The sequence below is a fragment of the Rhipicephalus microplus genome, chromosome 4 (assembly GCF_043290135.1).
Source record: "Rhipicephalus microplus isolate Deutch F79 chromosome 4, USDA_Rmic, whole genome shotgun sequence".
NCBI lineage: Eukaryota > Metazoa > Arthropoda > Arachnida > Ixodida > Ixodidae > Rhipicephalus > Rhipicephalus microplus.
In genome coordinates, this window is record NC_134703.1 from 208,942,751 (window position 1) to 208,967,038 (window position 24,288).

The 24,288-nt window shown below is 45.7% G+C and overlaps 1 protein-coding gene across 8 annotated transcripts in view; it reads right to left on the reverse strand.

Moving 5' to 3' along the window:
• Positions 1–24,288, reverse strand: part of nab (NGFI-A-binding protein homolog) — a 1,065,342-nt gene that overhangs the window by 186,516 nt on the left and 854,538 nt on the right. For all 8 annotated transcript variants that reach the window (XM_075893960.1, XM_075893958.1, XM_075893959.1 and 5 more), the window contains 2 exons: positions 14,007–14,066; positions 2,059–2,247 (listed from right to left, as the gene is read on the reverse strand). In XM_075893960.1, the coding sequence (XP_075750075.1) occupies positions 2,059–2,247; positions 14,007–14,066 (249 nt within the window). The remainder of the gene's footprint in view (positions 1–2,058; positions 2,248–14,006; positions 14,067–24,288) is intronic.

Consider the following 24,288-nt stretch of genomic DNA (forward strand, 5'->3'; position numbering starts at 1 on the left):
TTGTAAAATCTCCAGTACCAATGTGTGGTCTTTGTGTTGCGCCTGTAGGCGAAAAAAATGGTGGCATGTTTCGATTGCTCTCATGACTGGAAAGGGTGGTTGTCGAGTCTCTGCTATGACAAGGCTGCTGGAAGTCGCTCGTGGAACACCTAGGCAGACGCACAGTCTCCTAACTAATAGTCTCTGAAGTCGCTCCTCTGAAGTTTTGCTTTCACTGGTTGGCCATTTGTACTGAGTGCTTCTGCGTTAATAATAATAATAATAATAATAATAATAATAATAATAATAATAATAATAATAATAATAATAATAATAATAATAATAATAATAATAATAATAGAAAAAATAATAACAATAACAGAAAAAAATAATAATAATAATACTCTTTCTCTCATCATTATGACTATTATTAGTGACAATAATAATATTATTAAAATGCATTTTAGTTCTTCAAGTAAAAAAGTACATGTGGCTAAGCCTGTCAAAGCTAGTAGCTTGCTTGAGTGGCAAATCCCAAAAGGCAGCAAAAGAAACCGAACGCGTTGCACCGTTGCAGTTCAGTGCATAAGAACGATGACAGGACAAAATAATAGTCACACATCTGATTAGTAGCAACGGGGCATACAAGCGATGTTAATTAAAGATGCATAGTAGTTCACTTTGTTGGAAAAAATCCAAGAGTGATCGGTGCAGAGGAGCGTGTGTTGAGCGCGTCAAGTCAAGTGGTCGACCAGTGTGATAGTCGAGGCCATGCGGGTGGTGGGCCTTGTGAATTCCCCAGAAGGTCATCTCTGCGACTGGGGCAACACAGTGGCGGACGTACGTACGTACGTACGTAGAGCCCGGGTGTCAAGGCGGCACCGACGCCAATGAGTTTCGCTGGCTCTTGCGATGCTTCTTCATGAGTTTTATCATCTCTTTATTGATCATGGATTTCGTTTTCAGTTAGTTGCCAAGAGCATGCTGCACAGCTCTAAAACTAACAAATAAATACGTGTAGGATTAATAATCCTCGATTGCACAAACATACGAGGTGGTCACAAAAAAAAACACCAGAAAACGAGCGCGAGATGGAGCCCTTCTAATGATTCACACAACGAACGCCCCCAAGAAACGGGCGTTTGTTGTATCGAACAAACCCTCAGTGTATGGCGTTTAATGCCATCCGAGTTGCTCTCGCTCGCTGGATTCCGTGCCGACCGGTTGTGCCCTCGCGATTTCCGACGTCAGCGTAGCTCTGGCCGACTGGGCCGGCCTTACGTCATCTCCTGACGCCGACGTCTGACGACAGCGTAGCTCTGCCCTATAAGACTTGCCCTACGCCATCTCCTGAAGCCGACAAGAGCCCTCGCAAGTGGTGCCCCGTCCTCGGACTCCTGTGACCGTGTTTCCATCTTTTCTATCTCTCCTTTCCCTTCGATATCTCTTTGCTCGCTGGCTTAGCGCATCTCTCTTTCTCTCTCTCTACACCTTTATTCCCATCCTTTTAATTCCTCCTCACCCGCATCCCTTGTGAGCTACTGTTGAGGTGTCACACTCTGGTGAAGACAGTTACGGGGCTCACTTTTCTATTCTTTTCCCTCTTAGAACCACTCCAGTTGCTGCAATGCGCATTGTTCATGTTCCAACAAACAAGGAAGCCTTCCATAACGAGGGCACGTTCTCCCCCATGAGGCGCCTCACCAGAGTTGTGCGAGGGCCTAAGTCTGCACACAGAGGCTCATGGGAATGGCACTATCCTCCTTTTAACCACTGACGCACGCATCTGACACTGATTCGAAATGCGCTAGAGTGAATGAGGTATCACCATGAGTGCGGGCGGGGTTCGCTAGATGGCGCAGATGCCGGAAAAGAAAGGTCAATATGAAGGTGACCGATATCCGGTGACTACAAATGCGTGCCTACGAAAATATCAGCATGTGGACAAACAGAACGGCGAAACTTATCTATGGAGCGATCCGTCCGGCAGAATGGCTCGCGATGGCATAGCACGAGGCGTGCACAAAGCCGCGCAAGTAATGATGGTCTATAAAGCGCCATGGTGATGGCGCCACCTACCTCTAGGTCCTTACACATCCTTCGGCCGTGCGGTCTGGGGTCGACGAAGGCGTGCGGAGGGAGCGAGCGTACGAGGAGCTCCGCCGACTCGGCCAGCCGTCGGATTTGGGCCTCGACCAGCACAGGCGTGGGCGGCGTCAACGGGCGCCCGCCAGTTTCCGACGAATCCCCGCCGGAACCCAGCATACCCTGCGTTGTGTGCATGCCGAGGGGCGTCCACTTGTGTAATACCAATAATTGAAATCTGATGAAGCGATGAAACTGTTATCACGCCACTCGAGCGAAAGCGCATGAAAACTTTCCAACCATACGATAACGCAATTATAGCACAAGCCCTATTTTCTTTTCCACTATCGACATGATTCCGTTAAAGATAATAACGAACCATGTGCAACTGAGACTAGTTCAAAGTCTACGAACCTACAAGCTTCACATAACCCTAAAACAAATGGTGCATTTTTTAATGTCCTAACGCAATTTAAAGATGGGGAACGCGGCTATCTGGCTGCATCCCGGAATCTATGCGGATTGTTGCATGTTCTCGCACAAAAAGGTGAGAAAGCGAGCGACACGCGAACAAATACAAGCGCGCGAAGCACAATGCTTTCAAGAGATGTCAGAGCGATACATTCCAGATTTTGTGGTCGCGACACTTGGCTCGTTGCAGCTGCACCTGGTTTAACTCTACACGGGATTGCTTTCGCGCTTTAAGTGTTCCACTGGCCTCGCTAACTGCGCTGGCAGAACAACGCGTCCGAATGTGTCAAGAAGGTATATCTGCCCAGGAGGGGAAGAGAAACGTTAAAAAAATGGGTGAAGCATTCCACCACTGTTTTCCGCAGCAGTGAGAGACAGAAGGGCCTAACTGAGCCGATTCACCACCTTGGTTGCCGTTGAGCACACTTGAAAAGCCGCCAGAATTCAAGCTGAATGTAGCCTAAACAACCAGGGCATTCCTCATTATCACAGAATTTGTAGCCTAATAGAACAAAGTATTATGACTACAGTTTCAAAGGCTCAAAGTGACTTTGAATATGAAAAACAAAAAAATAGTCTTCAATCTCCACCTGCGATAAAAAAATTATTTATGTGTGTATACATTTATTCAGCAGATTATTTATTTAACGCCAGGCCATGAACATTGCCGTAGAGCGCCGATAAAACACAAACAGAGAAGTAATAAAATGCGGTGAGTATAACAAACACCGCGCGCGCGCGTGAAAAGACTTCCAACAGGCCAGCACTTGTGCAAAGGTGCCTCACGAAAAGTATAATTATTGGCAAGGAAGGTAACAGCTCTTGTTTGTAAGCGGTAGAAAAGATTCCAGTTTTACCAAATGAAGTGCCTATATCCTCACAGCAGCGACCACAGCTATGGAACATATAGTGCAGTGATGAAATAAGTGTGTCGAAAATGTTGCTACAGTGCTATAAAATATTTGGCTAGCAGTGCAATTTCAGTTAAAAAGAATATTACATTATACCTGTTTATGTTACACACACACACACACACACACACACATATATATATATATATATAAATATATATATATATATATCTATATATATATATATATATATATATATATATATATATATATATATATATATATATATATATATATATATATATATATATATATATATATATATATATATATATATATATATTCGAAGGTAGCAGGTTTCGTTCCTGCCCACGGAAAGTTATCTTTTCACCCACTTTTCTTTTTTCGCATTTACCTTACAATTCGGTCTAATAACTTCCTTCACACTCTTCTTGGCATTGTTGTCGGACAGATTTTATTATTATTGTGTCAAAACACGGAAAAACGAGCCCTTAAGTATAAACTTCTTTTCCTTATTGATTAACGAGGGTCTCGCACTGGCAGACTTGGTGCCTTAGATTGTATACGAGTGACTATTGGTCAGCTGCCAGCTCGTAATAGTTTCACGTGCTACGTGACGCCACACAGACTCAAAAAGAGTGTGCCACACTCGCCGCCATGGCTACAGATGGCGCTGACTGACACTCCCACGTCTAAATTCACAGATATACCCATTAAAGTGGCTGGGGAGAATGGCCGCCGTGGTAGCTCAGTAATAGAGCATCGAACGCATTATTCGAAGGTTGCAGGTTCGGTTCCTGCCTAGGGCGAGTTATCTTTTCGCCCGCTGTTCTTTCAGGCGGAAATGTTGTAGGCCCATGTGCTCAGATTTGGGTGCACGTTAAAGAACCCCAGGTGGTTTAAATTTCCGGAGCCCTCCACTACGGCATCTCTCATAATGATATGGTGGTTTGGGGACGTTAAACCCCACATATCATCATCCACTGTTCTTTCTTCGCATATACCTTACTATTCGGTTTAATAAACTCCCCTATACTTTACTTGGCATTATTGTCGGTTAGATTTCCATATTATATATATATATATATATATATATATATATATATATATATATATGCGTGTGTGTGTGTGTGTGTGTGTGTGTGTGTGTGTGTGTGTGTGTGTGTGTGTGTGTGTGTGTGTGTGTGTGTGTGTGACGCTATGATGACTGGGAGATGTGGCCTGGCTCATAACCCATGTTTAATCCATAGCATGCGCACTTCCTCCTTTTCGGCTTCTACTAGTCACCACTGCGTAGCTTCTTACGTCACAGGATTCCCCCTCCCCCCGAAAGTATGCGCGTGTTATAGGCAACAAAAGACGAAGAATCCGAGTCAGTAAGCGGAAAATGTCCAAACACGACGTAACTTCTTATGACAAGGCAGTTCGGTAAACTGGCACACACAGACAAATTCACGAAAGATGGTAGCAGTTCGGTCACATCAGCGAAAACTCTGCTGGGCGAGGCTGGCTGTTGCGTTCGGGGAAGCATAAGCATGCCATGAGCGTAGAAACCAACGAAAATAGCTGCCGTTATTGCGAGAAATGGACCACGTTTGAAGGCCTTGCAGTAGATTGGTCTTCGTAGGCGTCGCTGTCTTTCCTGCGTGCGTGCTCGTTGTAGTAAACTAATGGGATGGTGCCTGAATCTTTGCGTGGTAGAACTGGTGACTTCTTGTCTTGTTGGGTGTTTCCTGAGGTTTCGGAGCTGTACGTTTAGGCGCAGTCTTGATCTCTTGTACCAAATGCGTTTTTGGCGCCGATCCCTTATGCGAAGATGCCTCGCTTCTTGAATTTGTTTTAAGAGGCTTGCTTTGCGTCGTCGTCCTTGTTGGTGTGTCCGTTGGAGTTTCTGAGATTCACGGACTTGCTTTTGCTGGCGTTGCTGATGTTGCTGTGGACCGTATTGTGGTGGAAGCCCTTCTAGAACATCGCGATGGTTTTTATGACAACCTCATGGGGTGTCCAGTCGGTAGCTGGTAGTCTGTGAGCTGTTGTCATGCAGTTCGGGCAATGAAGATGATGCTTCAGAATTGATAGAAAGTTCTTCAGAAGCTTTTGCTACACTGTTCAGTACGAGAGGCTCTTGCGTATGGCAGCGTGCGTCGTTCAATACGTCTGAGCCTTTGGTGTTGCTTCGACCGTCGAGTGTGTATGCACCGGACGGTGATGCATAAACCCGTGCGGAAGGAGCATGACTTGACTGGGTATTTTCTCGGTTTGTCAACTCGTCTATTGTGAATACGGTGTTCTTACGAGGCAAACGGTGAGCGTCAGGAGCACTTGAAGAGCCGCGTGATGGAAAACCGGGTGGTGGACCACGTATACGAGACGAAGAATGAAGTGCATGAGGTGGGTAAGCAAAGTCTCGTGTCGTGTGCTGGAGCGACGACTTTGAAAATACCAGCTTTCTTTCGTGAAGAGAAACCTGGTGGAAAGCTATGCTCCTTGAGAAATAAGCGTGGACTGTGACGGCTGAGTGTGCTGGTATGCAGGTGGTCGGTAATGAGGAAGTCCTTGCCGTAGTCGTTAAAACGAGCAATCATCTCTTCTCTGATCTTTTGCCATGATTCATCGTTTTCAAATATATGTGTCAGGTAAAACATAATGCCTCACCGGAGATGTAGTCAGTGAAGTTGGTGATCATCTCCCGTTCCGGCTATAATGCAACGGTAGCGTGGAGCTCGAACAGGTCGAACCAGTCCTGTACAGGTCCATCGTCCGCTTCTCCGGTGTACTTGGGGATGGGAAAGTCAGTCGATGGTTGCAACAGTGTTCAGTGGCGATGCACTTCTGTGGTCCGCGTTCGGTCACTGCATCTCGCTGAGGTCTTTGATGATGATGGCCGGCTGATGAAGTCGTAGCGAGGTCTTCATCCTGTCGACTCGTGTGACGCTATGATGACTGGGAGATGTGGCCTGGCTCATACCCCATGTTTATTCCATAGCATGCGCACTTCCTCCTTCTGGGCTTCTACTAGCCACCACCACTGCATAGCTTCTTACGTCCCCATAATATATATATATATATATATATATATATATATATATATATATATATATATATATATATAGAGAGAGAGAGAGAGAGAGAGAGAGAGAGAGAGAGAAAGAGTAATAAAAGAGACAGAGAGAGACCCTTGCTGCGGGCCGGCTGTTCTAATGTGACTTCATTCTTTTTTTATAGTCGAGTATGCGCACGCCCCCGAGCGCGTCTTTTGTCATTGTCATCAATACACTTGGCCTTGCTGCGTGCATGCACTCCTACCAAAGTTGGTGCCTTTCTCTGGTGGTAGTCGTCTCTTCGAAGGTGGAATCATTCAGGGACCATGAACCATCATAGGTAGAACTCTGGCGGACGGCACTCGCTGCCTCGCAGAGGGCAGTCACGTCAGCAGTGCGTCCTGCTTTGATCGTCTTGTGATGCGGACGCCTTTGGCTACGTGGTTCCGTACCACAGCGCCCGTACGGGTTAACACCACCATGGTTGTACATCCCGCTGCAGACACCTATTGCGTACGAAGCTGTCACATCACTGCTCTGTGCGGGCTAGTCGCTGTCTGGCCGATCCACGTCAGATTCCTCGCTGAAGCAGTCTGTCTTTTGCTGATCGGCACGGTATTCAGATGGTCTCGAAGTCATATAAAAGTCGTACTGCCCGTGATCCCCAGTAGAGGCCTACACCGTGACTCGTGCGGCCGGCAGAGCTCAGAAGTCATGGCCTCAGGATAATATTAATAATGTTTATTTTTATCAGTACCAAATATAATGATGGAGGGCTTGCGAAAAAATTATAGTCTTCTTGACGAAGTTCCCACTCCCATGAAGGTAGCAGCGACAGGACACAGACATACGTACACACAGAGAAGTACAGCTTTATATATATATATATATGGACTGTTTTTTGCAGCTGTGAACGGGCGCTGCCACGTTCGAACACGTAGTCTGATGGCCTTTTCCTTTTCACTTCTTTATACCATCACCGATGGTCGGCCGATTCACCGCCACAGCTCCCGGAGCGAAGGCCAGCAAATCGGGCGCAGCGCGCAGTACGTGCCATTCTTTCTGTTTCTTTTTCTTTTTTCTCTCTTAGACACTGCACCGTGTCGCCTTATGGCATTTTTCCTTCTTCAAGAGTCACTGCCACCAACGTATCTTGACGTAGGCTGCAGGGCAACGCCCGCCACATGCTACATCGCAGCCGCACCGCCGAGGAGAAGGTCGTGGCGCTTCGGTGCGGTGGAGCCATCTAGTTTTGCATAGACAAACTAGCAGCACAAAGTGATTTATACAATTGCAGTGATACGTATTTCGGTTAACGTCAGTAAAGCTAAAAAAGTTCGCACTCGTGGTGCACTATCACTCGGTCCTAAAAAAAGTACATATGCTCAAATAACTCTACATATGCACACAGATACACGCGATCATGCAGTTACCCAGAAAAATGAGCTCATTTATTACAAATGGGAACTGGTAGCGAAGCACATGTCGTTCATAGTTGGTGCGGCTAACTGGTGAAATACAGGCGATATTGTGGCGGTGTGGGTAATGAGACTGAAATACTCTCAAAGAGGTGAGACTGTGTAAGCTGCCCTGGTGTTTTTTATTTACTTTGTAACTTCGTAGTAGTCTATACTGGTGCAAGTTAAAGATGATCAGAATGTCACGCCGCACAAAAACATCTCTCTTTGTACGTCCATAAAACAATCTGTAGACTATCTTTAGTAGCCGTTTCTGCAAAACTGACATTCTTTGTATATTTGGTTTTGTGGTTGTGGCCCATATAAGTGCAAAGTGATTTAAGTAGGAGCAAAGCAGAGAATTATACAACATTAATTTTACTTTTTGGGCCAACAGGTCCCGGTGTCGCCTAAAAAGTCCAGCGACGCGGGATACTTTTAAAATGATTTGGTTAACGTGGTCATCGCACTGCATACTTTATGAGAAGTGTATCCCAAGTGATTCAAAAGGCAACACTACTTCAAGAGAAGTTGAACGGTATAAAATATTTGCGGAGATCATAGCAGTTTCATTCCTTAGATGAAAAATGATAGCTTCAGACTTTGTCACATTTGGCAGTGAGTGCGTTTTCACCAGGCCATTTTTCTAGCTTTCCCATTAGGTTATTTGCTTAAATGGCAATGAGATTCTCACTTGAAACAAATGTACTGCTGTCATCCACGTATAATTAAAGTGGGAATTTTCGTCAATAGTTACGTTATCTATAATTTATAAATTTAAAGAGTACCAGTCCGAAATCGCTGCTTCGGGGTATAGCGCAGACATTGCGGCATAATGACGACTTAAACTGACCAATTTGAACATAATGAGTTTGCGGCGACATATATCATTTATTGAGAAGCAAGGCATGATTCTTAATCCCCTATTATTTTAGCTTCTGAAAAAAAAACCAGTTTCGTGGTTTATTGTAATAAAGGCCTTGGTGTTGTCCACAAGTATTGCTAGAACAATTTTTTTTTTCATTCTAGTATGTTTTCTGTTCAATGAATCAGGGTCAATTCAGTAGAGCGATTTTATCGGAAAAATATTGAGAGTCAGTGATGCCAGTACATCAGATATAATATCGATTACATCAATATTTATCATCATTATTACATCATTATAAAATCGATTACTTGACCAGACGTATTTTAATGTATTTATCATCACAGGATGTGCTGTTGTTCGTTTTAGAAAATACTTTAATTATTTCGTGTTTAATAACTGGTTTCAAAAATATGGTGGCTCTTTCGTTGGTCTCTTATTGAATGGTGTAGCTCTGTGTGCTTGAATGTTCGATTATGCAGTGATGTAGTCATTGAATGCATCAACAAAAGATTTGCCCGCATATTCACGGCAATTCTGAGTGACCTCGTCCAGTGGTTTTCCGCCATCATAGAAACGGTCTAGTGATCAAAGTGCATTCAAACGATTTGCGGTGGATTCAAAGTATTTCTCATAATAAGTTCGTCGTGCTTTTCGAACGTCACTATTTACATTATTTCAGTATTTTTTTAAAGTCATGCAGCGCGGCCATGCTTCTGCTGGTTGTGGTAGTGAACAAAGCGTATATTTTATTTCGTCTCTGATGCGAACATCCAATTAAGGGGTTACCCAAGGTTTTCTTATTTTTGTATGCGTTTTTCTCTTTTTAGGCGGAAAGTGATTTTTTATATCAAACAAAATTTCTCTAAGTATAGCCGATATGCAATGTTCGTATCAGTTTCGCTATGTATCTCATTCCAACCTGTGTTTGACAAGTGAAGGCGGAATCTATCTAGTGCGTCGTGTGTTATCAGCTGGTAAAATTTGTTAGCCCGAGTTTCTTGTTTAGGGATTATTATTTTTTTGCAAAAAAGTATATGCCCAAGTGGTCACTCAGATCACAGCAAACGACGACGACGACGACGACGACGATGATGATGATGATGATGATGATCTTAGTAACCTGCGACTCGCCTTGATGAGTAGCTCAGGGGACGAATTACAGCTCATGATTACTGAAATGTACGGGGAAAGCAGAAAAGTAGGTGTGAAAATAATATGCACAAAACTAAAGTAGCGTGCAACAATCTCGTCAAAAAACAGGTCTTTGTGATACGTGGAGAGACGCTCGAAGATGTAAGGGAATATGTCTACTTCGGACAGGTAGTAACCACGGAGCCGAACCATGAGAGTGAAATAACTAGAGGAATAAGGATGGGCTGGATCACATTGCGCGAAAATTCTCAAATCGTGAATATTATACTACCGCTAACCCTCAAGAGGAAGATACATATCAGCTCCATGTTGCCGGTACTTACCCGCGGATCAGAAACCTAGAGGCTTACAAAGAGGCTTCAGCTTAAAGTAAGGACGACGCAGCCAGCGATGGAAAGGAAAATGATAGGTGTAACCTAAAGAGATAGGAAGAGAGTACAGTGGGTCAGGGAACAAACCGGGGTTAAGGATATCATAGTTGTAATCAAGAAAAAGAAATCAACATGGGCCGGGAACGTAGCACGCAGGCATTGATTGGTTTGATATGTGGGGCTTAACGTCCCAAAAACACTATATCGTTATGAGAGACGCCGTAGTGAAAAGCTCTGAAATTTCTACCACCTGTGGTTATTTTACGTGCACCCAAATCTGAGCCCACATGCCTACAGCATTTTTGCCTCCATCTAAAATGCACTCGCAGAATGCCGGATTCATTGCCGCGACCTGCGGGTCAGCAGCCTAGTACCTTAGCCTCTAGACCACCACGGCGGGGCAGCACATAGGCAAGATAACCGTTGGTCGTTAAGAGTAACTGACGGAATTCCTAGAGAGGGCAAACGCACGAAGGGTAGACAGAGTGTTCGGTGGGCCAACCCGACCAAATAGGTGGCAGGTATAGCGTGGCAACGGAAAGCACAACACCGTGTTCATTGGCGGAGGATCATGGGAGAGGCCTTTGCCCTGCAGTCGGCGTAGCCAGGCTGCTGCTGCTGCTGATGATGGTGATGATGATGATTATGATGATGATGATGACGTTGCAAATGTGTTTGAGAAGTGCCCCGTGCTTCGAATAGATGACTCTACTATACACTTTTAATCAGGTCCCGCTTAAAGAGCTAGATATAGAAAGAAACCGGATATGTTTCGTCTGCTTTCTGGGAAATAGCCACCATGTAACCAGAATCTGAGTTTAGGGATGCACGCTTGTGTCTGATAAGAAATTCATATGGCCTAGTTAATTGCGTCGGGGACACCACTGCTAAGCCGAACATATTGGTTTAGACTCGTAGTATAGACCAGTGGCGAGTAGTGAGATTTGTGGCGAATATGATGCACAACGACATGGCCCGCCGATAAACGAAGAGCCTAAAATGATTCGCCCCTAAAAGGAACATTTTACGACGCTGTACAGACAAGTACACGAAACGAGCAGGTAGCAAGAAAAAGCTGCGTACAACATTGTTGGCGCAAACTTGAAAGAAGACGAAAGAATCAGTTGCGAGTGTGCGCTTTTCCGAATCTCTTCTTTCGTCTTCTTTCATGTTAGCGCCAACGATTTTTTACACAGCTACACACCAACTAGCCCGACCACGTACGTTACTAAGCAAGAGAAAGCCTCATCTTAGAGTACCTCCATAATGCTAAAGAGCGTCGCAGAACGAAACAATGAATGCGGATAGAATCGAACGCCCAGCAAACTATCGGTTAAGGAAAGATGAATGAGTAAAGTATACCAACAAACAAGAGCGGCTAGCATTAAACTTGTGCGAAGAAGCGTGCGTGCATCCATCTGTCCGTGCGTCCGTGCATCAGTCCGTCCGTCTGTCTGTCCATCTGTCTGTTCTTCCGTCCATCTAGACAACACTCCATATACCGCCATCTCACATCTTTTCATCATATAAAAGTACCACCATGGAGCGGACAATCCAAAGACTAAACGAGAAGTGGCTATCTATTACTACTACGACTATTACGACCACTACATACATCGGGGACGCTCTAACCATTACTTAAGGTGCTTCGCCTCTAAAAATGTCAACGATCATGAGGCACTCAACCACAATCCCACAGTTGTCAGTGATCGGTGCACTACTTAAAAAATGAAGATAAACAAAAGCAAAATTGTCGTTCTCCGAATCACACATAAAAACGAGGACACCCTCCTCTACAATTATGATATAGGACGTACCACCCTCTCTGCAGTTTACGCCATAGTGAACTTAGACGTGACTGTAAGAGCTAATTTATAATGGAGTTGCCACTTTGAAAACATATGCTCAGCAGCGGAAAGGAAACTGGTATTTGCGACGCAAATTGAAATTGGCTGCAACCCCGGTTAAGCTAGCAGCGTATCTCAAGTATGTACAGCCAACTCTGGAATACGCATATATCATATGTGACCCCTCAGAAGTTGAGATAATAAGAATGTATAAAAAGAGTGCAAGGAGAGTCGCTTGATTTATCCTTTCAAAGTACTCCTCGAAAGCATCAGCTACAGAAATGGTTCATCTTCTGGTACTTCCACTTCTTTCTTGGACAGTCAAAAACTGGGCAGGCTCAAATTCTTATTCCTAAAGGAAATATTAGTGTATATTGCCATTTATTTCCGCTTAGAAAACAAAATGCTGAGAGGAATTCACGAATATACAATATGAATTACCTTATCTGGGCCTGAACAAATATGCAAACTCATTGTTTCCAAAAAATATATTCGACAATGAAATTCACTACCTTCATCACTCCGTATGCGTATCGATGTAATTCAGTGTTAAACATAGAAAAACAGCTTAAACAATATTTGACTCAGCCTGAGCTAAACGACTGACGGGTTGACTTTTTCATGTATATTTTCAAACGTTTTACTCGGGTTCTGTTATTGTTGCGAAGATATCAAATAAGTGCCAAACTACTTTGACTTACACTGCATGGCTTTGTATTGTATTTCAAAGCATTGAAATACTTGACTATTCTAGTTTGACGTGCCATTTAGTGTTCTTAAAACGTAGTTAAGTGTGGTTTTTGTTTGGCATAACGACTGTGTCACAAAGCAATACCAGGCCTTGAAACTGCTTTGTAAGAAAATAATATGCAGGTGTGGCGTTGGTGAAGCGTTCATTGTATAGTGCACGCGGGGGGTGGGGGGGGGGGGCTTTGTAATTTTATGACAAAGCAATAAATATTATCTGCCTTCTTTCGATGATAGATGCGGCATGTCTGGTTAACTACGATAGTAGTAGGAGTGCTCGCTTTAATTTATTAGCAGTTTAAAAAAACATCACATTTGTAATTTGATGATCCATAAAGCCATATTCAAGCGTTAATCGACCTCGGAGAAATACTGTAACGAACGTGCCGCATGAAATTGATATCGTCACACCGTAAAGTGGACTTGCTTTCTATATAACGGACGTCTTTTCTCCAACGTGAACGCTGACGTTACATCACACCATTGCTGTACCTTTAGGCGCCAGTGTAGCCAACGTTCGTGATAAGCCCACGATGTCCACACAATTATGGCCCTTACCAGAGCACGTTCATGCATCGCCGAACGTTTGACTCGATGCCACCCTTTCCCCAGTGCAGGGTAGCGAACTGGACGGGCTGATCTTCCTGCCTCTCTTCTCTTCATCCAACGAATGCCGCATACACAATGCATGAAATCGAATCCTACAAGGCATGTCGCTTTGTTGGTGGAACACATCATATACTTTTCAGTTCAGTAGACAAGTACTCCGCCTATAATGGCACTCACTGCAGGAAAGGGCAGACCCGGAACAATGCTTCGGAAAGTTATTTACTGCGTCTTATGCGCGCGAAGGCCACAGAAAGCGAGTTGAGGGGCTTGCCACTCCGGCACGCACCCCGTGGGAGCTTCGTTTCATAGAGAGCTCCACGTGTACAATCGTGAATATGCATTATTGGTCTGCTGCGCGCGGGTGAGCAGGATTCTCTGGAGCATCAGCAGCTTCCCGTTACAAAGTTCGCTTCAAAAGCGACAAGCGTACAGAGGGAGCACGTGCGGTTTCCGTCGCACTTGCAGCATCATGCCACGCGTCGTAAGGTATAGGTGAACTGTACTTACCGTAGGAGCAGAAATCGGTTCCTGGCTAGGCGTCCGTGGCGTCCAATCAGTCAGGTTGGTCTGCGACAAAAGGGATTAACACCATGGAGTAACAGAGGTCGCACAGCGCTGCTTTGCAAGGAATAAAAACGCGCTGTCACGTCAGATGTTTGCGCTCAGCCCATCACAAGAGACAATGCGTTTCTGCTGAAGGGCACTCCGACGTTCCACTGCGGTTCTAGTGCGTTGTTCTCGCTGCGATGCTTGATTCGCCTTCATTACTCTATTATGAAATTAGAAACATCACCACCCAGACAGTTTGTACAGAACGTCAACCAGCGAAGCTGAAACGTGCAGCCACAGAGTATTGCACCACGCAGCCGAAGCCTACGTGCCGCTTGAGAAACTTGCGCCTAAAGAAACCGTTGACCCCGGCAAACTCGTTCATGCCATCGCCACGTTGACACCATTCTGCGGAATCGTCGGTGCCCAGTTGCCGCTTACGCCTCACCTTCCGGGCCTGTTTTTGCACCCGGACTGCGGCATCGGACGAACATGAATTTTTTCATACATCCGCTGTACACATCGGGAGCTCTAGAAAAGTTGCATGCTTTTCGGGCGTTCATACGATCCGTTTTCTCTTTATGTGGAAGTGCAAGTATAAACTGTATGCTGCGCGCCGACTCGGCGGCATGACTGCGAAAGCAACAACGATGTCACTGACGGCGCAGCAAACAGCATACGTGCTTAGATACGACGCAAGTGACGTTACTAACGGCACTGTCAATGGCGCGCACGGGGTTGTGACCTAGACAACGACGTAACGGACGGCGCAGCCAATTAAGACCGTCACCGAAACTCGTGGCGAGTAGTTGTTCCTGCCATACACAGCTTTCATTCTAAAAACAAGTTTGCAGAAGCTCTCGGGCAAGCATTTCGTCGCATGCGGTAATGAATCCTAAGCGTTCATTCGCAAGTTGCGAACTTCTGGGGCAATCTAGTAAAAAAATTATCACAAGCACGCTCGCGCACGCCTGTGTGTGTTTGTGTTTGTGTGTGTTGTGCAGCAACATAATTAATTCTTTTTTTACTAGATGCATTCATGCACAAACCTGCGCTGTTGTGATTACAGCCTTTCCGATGCAGCCGCGCTTTGCCACAACAGCGAATTGAAACGACGCTCAACATCTCAGTTAACTGAAAGACTCCTGGCAGATTTTTTTCAGGTACAGATGGAGCTGCTCGTCTTCGAGGTTTCAGTTCCTTGAGACCCTTTCGAACATTTCGAGCCAGGCTTCGGTGTCTTCAACGCGATCCATGGAAGCTCCGTGGCTCTTTGGGGTGGTGCATCACGATCGTTGCAGCAGCCGCTCGTATCGTGCCTGTTGTCTTCGCCACCGTGGCTTCTCGAGTTTTTCGAGCAGGGGTAGTCCTGTCAGTGTGCGGCTCACTGAACATGATGCCACAAATTGGCCTGCGGGTTCACGGCTTATCGGGTGCGTGCGCAACATGAACAGCACCTCCTCTACGCACCGTGGGGTCGTGACGTGGACGAAGGCAGCGGCCAGCTTGTTTTAAACTAAACTTTCTATTTGGTTGAACCTGTGCCTGTGACAATGAAAATGCAAGGCACAAGCAGTTTACACTGTGCACTGATAGCGATCAACAGGGCGTCAGCTGTCAGTAATATGAAAGGAACGTCTTCTGTTACACGGTATAGCCACCGAACCTTCGGGCGTTATCAGATTGATGATTGATTGATATGTGGGGTTTAAGATCCCAAAACCACGACATGATTATGAGAGACGCCGTAGTGGAGGGCTACAGAAATTTCGACCACCTGGGGTTCTTTACCGTGCACCTAAATCTAAGCACACGGGCCTTCAGTATTTCCGCCTCCATCAAAAATGCAGCCGCCGCAGCCGGGATTCGATCCCGTGACCTGAGGGTCAGCCGCCGAGTACCTTAGCCACTAGACCACCGAGACGGGGCGATGACGAAAAGAAATTGTGCTTGAAGTGGGTATGCGCCAAAGTTAGTTGGTGAACAAGAACAAGCTGTTGTAATGAGTTGGAGACTTGGACGACCCACTTGTTACGCTAGTCGTAATGTGCGACGACTGCTTGTTTATTCACTGTTTTAAAACACTTTATAAGTCGTATTACCGTGATGGGTTTCCCGACATCAAGCCTTCCTAAGGCAAGTTTGCTAACAAGTCCCAAGCACCGGCGTGGCTCAGTGGTACAATACTAGGCCAAATACTAGGCCAAGTTGTACAATACTAGGCCGAATGGTATAATACTAAACCAAAGTAACCCAGCGGACCCGGGCTCGAGCCCCACTGTGTCATTGGTGCTAGCTTTCTTTCTAATTTCTTGCGACACTGAACCGCAACAAGGTGACGGTACAGAAGCTCCACGCAAAGCTCTCGCTGGCCACCCGCCTACTCAAGAGGGTGGCCACGCGTTACCAGGGCATGCGAGAAGACAGTCTACTACGACTCACCCAGTCGTTTGCAGTCAGCCACATCTCTTAGGGCGGGTTAGAGGGAGATAGAAGGTTAGGTGGGCAGATGAGATTAAGAAGTTTGCGGGTATAAACTGGCAGCAGCAAGCACAGGACCGGGTTAACTGGCGGAACATGGGAGAGGCCTTTGTCCTGCAGTGGACGTAGTCAGGCTGCTGCTGATGATGACATCTCTTACGTAGCGTCGTTCCACAATTGGAAAGCGGCGGAGAAGATCAAGATTCACGCGATGATCAGAAAGGCGTACAAGACGGCCCTAGGCTTATACCCCCACACCAACACGGAACGCATGCTCGCGTTGGGCGTTCACAACGCGCTGGAAGAAATCGCAGAAGCCCAGCGAACGACGCAGTATCACCGCCTGTTCCAGACCAGGACGGGAAGAACGATACTACAACGCATTGGAATCAACGCGCCAGCGACGACTCCGGAGGTAGCGAAGCAGTTACCCCGGGACGTTCTCCAAAGACTGATGGTTCCACCCTTACCGAAGCACATGCATCCGCAAGTACACCAAGAAAGAAGAGCGGCGAGAGCCACGGCCCTCACAAAAGGTCACGCCAACGATCCGCGCGCGTACTACGTGGACGTGGCGAAGTATCCCCACCGGTCAAACACGTACGCATCAGCAGTCATTGCAGCATACACTGGAGTACTCACAACGTCGGGAAGCATACGGTGCAAGTCGCCCACGCAAGCCGAGGAGTTTGCAATCGCACTGGCACTAGCGATCCCGGATTGCCGCACGGTCCTCAGCGACTCGAAGACGGCAATAGTCAACTTTGCTACAAACAACGTCCATGGAACCACTGCAAGAGTATGTTCAACTATAGCAAGACCGGAAACCAACGTTACCGTCAAGTGGTTCCCTGCGCACGCCGGGGAGCCGGACGTGGGCCCGAACCGCAACGAGGAGGCAGATACAGAGGCACATGCGCTAACTAGCCGCGGGTCTCTGTCAACGCATTCCTCGGAGCCGCAACGACCCGATGCCGAAGACGGAGAGCATTTTATCACAACCTACGCCGACGTTCTGCAGTGGTAAAAAACGAGCAGACGCCTCTACCCACCGCCTCACCGAGACCTACAACGCAGAGAAGCAGCCACACTACGGCAGTTGGAAGTACAAGCCATATGGACCCCCGTCTGGGCAAAGCACGTTTGCCCGGAGGTTTACACCACTGATGTATGCCAACACTGCAAGAAGGCGCGAGCCAACCAGAGGCACCTCCTCTGGGACAGTGCACCACCGCCGGGTAACCAATAAGTAACGCCAACGGCCATAAGCAGCAAAATCATCAGCCGAGAGCCAGGCAACCAAAGAGACGTGGTCCAGCACGTGCTTAGCATCCCGGAACGCCAGCGGCCGAAAGCGGCGCCCCCGCGGAATTGACGCGAGTAGGTTGCTGCTCCGGGACGTCTGAGCACGCTAGTGTCTCGCTTTTATCCCCCTACCTCTTCCCCCTTTATGCCGGATCGTCAATAAAGTTGTTTCACTCACTCACTCGCGAAGCAAAACAGCACCTGCTATGCGATTATTCGCCTTTCTAAGCAAGGTTACACTACGCATCTGTAAGGAATTATGCACATTTTGTTGATCCTGAGTTTGGCGGTTGACGATGCAGAAATGTGGCTGAGCATGGTTGGGAAGAAATAATGTACACTCACGTTACGTAACTTGCGTTCCTTAATGAGTGATTGTTATTTCACTATTTTGCCACGCTATAATATATATATAACTTAACGTGATTTCTTGCCTGAAATGAATCCTGTATGAACTGTTCTCGCAAACGAGTTTCTAACAAAGTGCCTCTTTGTGGTAGAATCAGTCACCACACGGGGGCCTCGGACTGAAATTTCATTTCATCATCAGTATATTTCTTTCTTATTTTATATTTCCATATAATTCGAATATATTTTCACACCTCTCGATTACGACACCAACGGCGTCGGCGATTCTACTGAACATTCCGTACCACGACATTTTCCGCCTCCCTCTTTTTTCGTGCAGCTTCCGACTGGAATGGCCTTTCCACTGATCTCGCCACTATAATGTGCCACTCAACATTTACACAAAATGTCACTCGTTTCTTTTCAATTTGAATACATTACATTGTTTCTTTTTGTGCCACTGGTTCTCACTTTGTCTTCTTTTTTTTGGCAAGATGTTACGCCTGTTAATATGTATACTGATCCTGCACATGTATTATTTTATTTCTGTATTGGTTACCCCTGTTCATACTTGTACCCATCCTGCATATGTATTACATTTGTTGTATGTTTCCCACCCCTTATGTATTACCCCCTCTAGGGGGTCTTTAAGGTAATGAAGTGAAGTGACCATAGGACCGATCACCTCACAGCTATACTCTAAAAGATGACGAAGGGACAACTGAATCCTTGAACTGGTATAGTGCATTACGGGGAAGAAGAAACGGCCGAGCAGACTGACACAAGAGGACAGAGCGCCAACTTCCAACTGAGCTTTATTGTCAAACTGCATCAAATATGTAGACCGCCGCAAGCATACAAAACCACCCTAACGCAACGACAAGATTACACACAACATCGCACGTCACATATCACAATCTTGTCGTTGCGTTAGGGTGGTTTTGTATGCTTGCGCCGGTCTACATATTTGATGCAGTTTGACAATAAAGCTCAGTTGGAAGTTAGCGCTCTGTCCTCTTGTGTCAGTCTGCTCGGCCGTTTCTTCTTCCCCGTAATGCGCTATACCAGTTCAAGTACGACGAACCAACTCGCCCAGTCTTCAACACTCGTCAACTGAATCCGCGTTCGCCAGGCGGTGATTACTGCTTGCCAGCTCAGCTGTTTCTTCGGGATTCGCAGGCGTGACACCAGTGTAACTGGCTTAAAATCTCCTTCTAGGCAGGGGCTTCATCCACCACAATAAAAGTTCCTGTTCCTTTTAGGAACTTTTAGGTGACCGATTTCGCGCTCCGTTCCCCGTTCCGCTCAAACGCTAGGCGTTACCGGAGCGTAACGGACGTTTTCAGTTTTAGCCAAGCTTCGTTTGGTAAACGCTATCGTGACACCTCCGGTGCAGGAAAGTTGATTTAAAAGAAATTAAACATAGTTTCATCTTGCAGCAAGAGATGGGGTATTGGGTGCGACGCGCGCCCAATACGCGATCTTGCTGGTAATGCTGAAAACACGATATTTCCCCCCTCCCGAGATGCCCATTATCAGCGGTAAGTGGTAGATATAAATAGCTTGCCATTTAAACGTTGGAGGACGTGCTCCCCGGTGGCTCAGTGGTTAACCCTTCGCACTCACGATTCAGAGGACACAAGTTTGATACCGCGCGCCAGAGTATTTTTCTCAACTGTTTTCTTTTTTGCATTTTCACATATAAAGATACGTATACATATATGGTTAGTGACGGCGACGTCGACACCGGCGGCAAAATCCAGCCGAGAGTGTCCATGTAATAAAAGGAACACTGCTGTGGTGTTTTGTTTCAGAAGAAACTGCCACCAGCGGGAAAGAGCACCGCAACGCTGTCATCGAGCGATTAGCACCGGCGCGCCAGGCGGCGCGGCACCAACAATGGGCAGCCCCCGTTCGCCCTGACAGGCGTGTGAAATCGATCAGAGCGGCCGTTTTTCTTGGGGCCCCCACCCGACTCGAAGAACGTTTTCTTTTTTTTTTCCGAGGGACTGTCAGGTACACAGCCAATTGTGCTCCTCTTGGCTTGTTTACAGTACAAGCGTAAGTTAAGAAAGCATGCGTCACCAGTGATGGATAGTCGAGGACGGTTGACAATATATGACGGTTGTCGTAAAGCGCTAAACAGCGCGATGTTTGGGACTTCATTGAGACAGGTGTCCTACTGCTCTGCAGCATCACACGCACTTGGTGGCGAAAAAAAAAAAAGACAGCTGCTGCGTTGGCGCGTTTTGTTTCCTTCGATATTTGTGATGCAAAGACTTCATAGACATTGCTGCCCTCTCTTTGAATGGTGGTGCATGGCACATTTTTACATGACACGGATGGTGACGGCGGAGCCGTGTGCTTCATGGGCAGCACTGCAGGGTCTATAAATACCTAACGTACTGCGTATCGCATAGGTGGCTGGTAAAGAAAGAGCAGCAAAAAACGACAGGAGAAAACACAGGCGCTCACTAAGAAATAAAGTGTGCTGAAGATAGCGAAGATAAATTAGTGAGCACGAATAACTATGTTAGCAAACCAAACACATGATTTTTAAGATCATCAGTGTCATTTGTTTTTTCAACACTACTTTCAGCTGCGGGCGTGCTTAACGCCAGTCAATGTACGCCAAATGCCGCCCCGTCTAAAACGCACCCGAGCCCCAGATGGACATAGAGTGAGTGCCCGCCAGCTTCTCCTGCTGCGTCCACATTTTTATTGTGATTTTTACGATGTCATAACAAAGGGCAAAACAAACGATTCTCTAAGGTTTCTCTCCAGGTATTTTTTTATTATGCAGTTATGGAAACGACAGCGATAATACAGCAACATTGAAGCAAGCTTGCGGTGCGCAACAACCATAATATTTCCAAATCTATTCAATCTTTATTCTATTGAAAAACCAAATGGCTGCAATTTATAAAACATATTGCCAAATCTGCGCCCACTCGCACCAGTGAGACTCTACGTGGCAGCTATTAGATCTACAGACAGCTCTGCATGTCCATGTAAGCGTAAAATGCTCGCAACAACTTTCGTAAGGTATCAGTGGACACCACAAAAGTTGCAAGTAAGTAATAAAGAATTACTTTGGTTTCAGCTAGCTGGTTTGCAGCACTCGTTTTGAAAGGGCAGCGCAAAGACATCGGTCTCTACTGTCTTTTTACAGTGAAATTTGTTATGAGATCACCATTCAGGTCTCGCGCAGCGCCGTATTGTCCGCAACAGCCACCGGTGTCCGTAACCACATCGCAAGAAATTAGAAAGAAAGCTAGCACCAATGACACAGTGGGGCTCGAGCCGGGTCCACTGGGTTACTTTGGTTTAGTATTATACCACTCGGCTTAGTATTATACAACTTGGCCTAGTATTTGGCCTAGTATTGTACAACTGAGCCACGCCGGTGCTTGGGACTTGTTAGCAAACTTGCCTTAGGAAGGCTTGATGTCGGGAAACCCATCACGGTAATACGACTTATAAAGCGTTTTAAAACAGTGAAAAAACAAGCAGTCGTCGCACAATACGACTAGCGTAACAAGTGGGTAGTCCAATTCTCCAACTCATTACAACAGCTTGTTCTTGTTCACCAACTAACTGTGGTGCATACCCACTTCAGGCACAATTTCTTTTCGTCATCGCCCCGTCGCGGTGGTCTAGTAGCTAAGGTACTCGGCTGCTGACCCTCAGGTCACGGGATCGAATCTTGGCTACGACGGCTGAATTTCCGATGGAGGCAGAAATGTTGTAGTCCCGTGCGCTCAGATTTGGGTGCACGTTAAAGAACCCCAGGTGGTCGAAATTTCCGGAGCCCTCCACTACAGCGTCTCTCATAATCATATGGTGGTTTTGAGGCGTTAAACCCCACACATCAATCATCCTTTTCGTCGTCATCAATCGTATGAACAGTTGGCACAAAATTCCTTGCAAGTGTTTAATGGATACCACGCTTATCAAAAGAATGACAAAAATAGTTATTGAATGACAGCCCACAACACATTTTTTTTTTTTGTTGTCGTAGTGGTTATCAAGCAAGTGTGCTTGCAGCAGTTATCCAATGAGTGTTTAAAAGGCTATAAAAGGCCGCTTTTATAGCTATCGCTGTGACTGTGCTGCGCCTTCCGCGCAGGCCTGCCGTCCCCCCCCCCCCCCGTGTCCTTGCACTGCCCTTTAAAAATGAGTGACATCTAAACTTGTACGAAACAAATTTTAAGTGTGAAGCTTTTATCTTTTTTTTCCATGCCCCGCCGCGGTGATTTAGTGGCTAAAGTGGTCGGCTGCTGACCCACAGGTAGAGGAATCGAATCCCGGCTGCGGCGGCTGCATTTTCTATGGAGGTGAAATTTCTCCAGGCCTGTGCACTCAAGTTTGTGCGCACGTTAAAGAATTCCAGGGGGTCGAAATTTCCGGAGCCCTCCACTTAGGCTTCTCTCATAATCTTATGGTGATTTTGAAACGTAAAACCCACATATCAATCGATTACTCTTCGTACTGCAGAAGTTTTGGCATGTATTTGCATATCTATCTATCTATCTATCTATCTATCTATCTATCTATCTGTCTGTCTGTCTGTCTGTCTGTCTATCTATCTATCTATTTATCTATCTATCTATCTATCTATCTATCTATCTATCTATCTATCTATCTATCTATCTATCTATCTATCTATCTATCTATCTATCTATCTAGCCGCCTACGTCTGGGTGTCTCCTGATCCCCCACATAACTTGGCGTGAACCAAATTTATGATGGGAAAGTAAGATGGTTTGACGAATATGACGCGCTGGTCAAGACATGAATAACGTGACAATCCTGTCACGTACGTCATCAAACACTTCACGCCAGACAGTGGCACAGGTGATGGAAATTTAGCATCTACCCTGGAATGAAGAGAGCACCCATGGCCCTTGGGCAATTTTAAAGCATGAGCGCCAAGAAAAGCCTGACATCGGCAGCATTGACTCCAAGAATGCAAAAAATCAATTTCAGGGTCCCAGCAGGAATTGAACCGAAGTGTTTTGCCTGTCGATCAAGCATTCTACCACAGAGCCATGCAATGCCTCGAAACTGCTCTTCAACTATACACTCTTAGAAAAAAGGTGATAGTACTTGCTAACTTTGTGGTAGTAATGGTTTGTCACATATGTTACAACCCTGGTAGTAAGCGCAGTTAGTAACGGCGAGGGTGGTAACAGTTACTACCTCTGCTGTTACTACCAGCAGTTTAGTAAATAAACTTTTAGTAAATAAAGTAGTAACCGATCCTAGTTCATTACTTTGGGCATATTTCTCCACTGCTAATGTTCGCTAATCAATGCCTTATTACTAAACAAAGCCGGGTAAGAAGCATGGTGTGCCATGGTAGACCAAAAAGGTTTACTATTTTTTACGTATACATGCAGCAAGAAGTAAGCGTGGGGTATATAACGCTCTACTTCGCAGGGGCATGTCTGGCACAGACGAGCACTTGCGTTTCAGGAGGACTTATAAGAAATATAAACCTATCGCACTATATTGTACTACTTGGTTACGTGTGTTTGGTGACGTAGCAGAAGGCCTTTAATCAGCTTTACTAATAAAACATTATATGTTATATTTATCTATTATAAAATGGCCACAAAAAGGCATTATATACAGTGGCCGGAACAAGGTACCGAACTCATTCTCAGTGCATATGAATGCTTCACACGACTAATATATCAGCGTTTAAAAGGTAATGATTGTTTTGGGAGTTTGACGCGCCAAAAAAAATGATGATGTTTGGAGACACGCAGCAGTGGAATAACTGTGACTGTCCTCGAGGCTGATTGTGACCATCTGGTTATTTTGATTTGCCGGTATTCTTATTGTTTGCTGTAATTTACTAAGTTTATTGTAATTGTCTATTACGGCGCGTGTAGCACTTGTCTATGGTTCGTTAACTTATACTTCTCCGTTTAGACAGTATCAGAATGAAGTTTACATATCTCGGTTGAGTAATTCAGAACGAAATGTATTTTCTTGATCTATGTATACCATCTCGTCATTTTGCCGTTTCATGATAATATGTTGAGACGATTCCTCTCATAAATGATCAGAATCACATTCACACGCTATTTTTGATTAG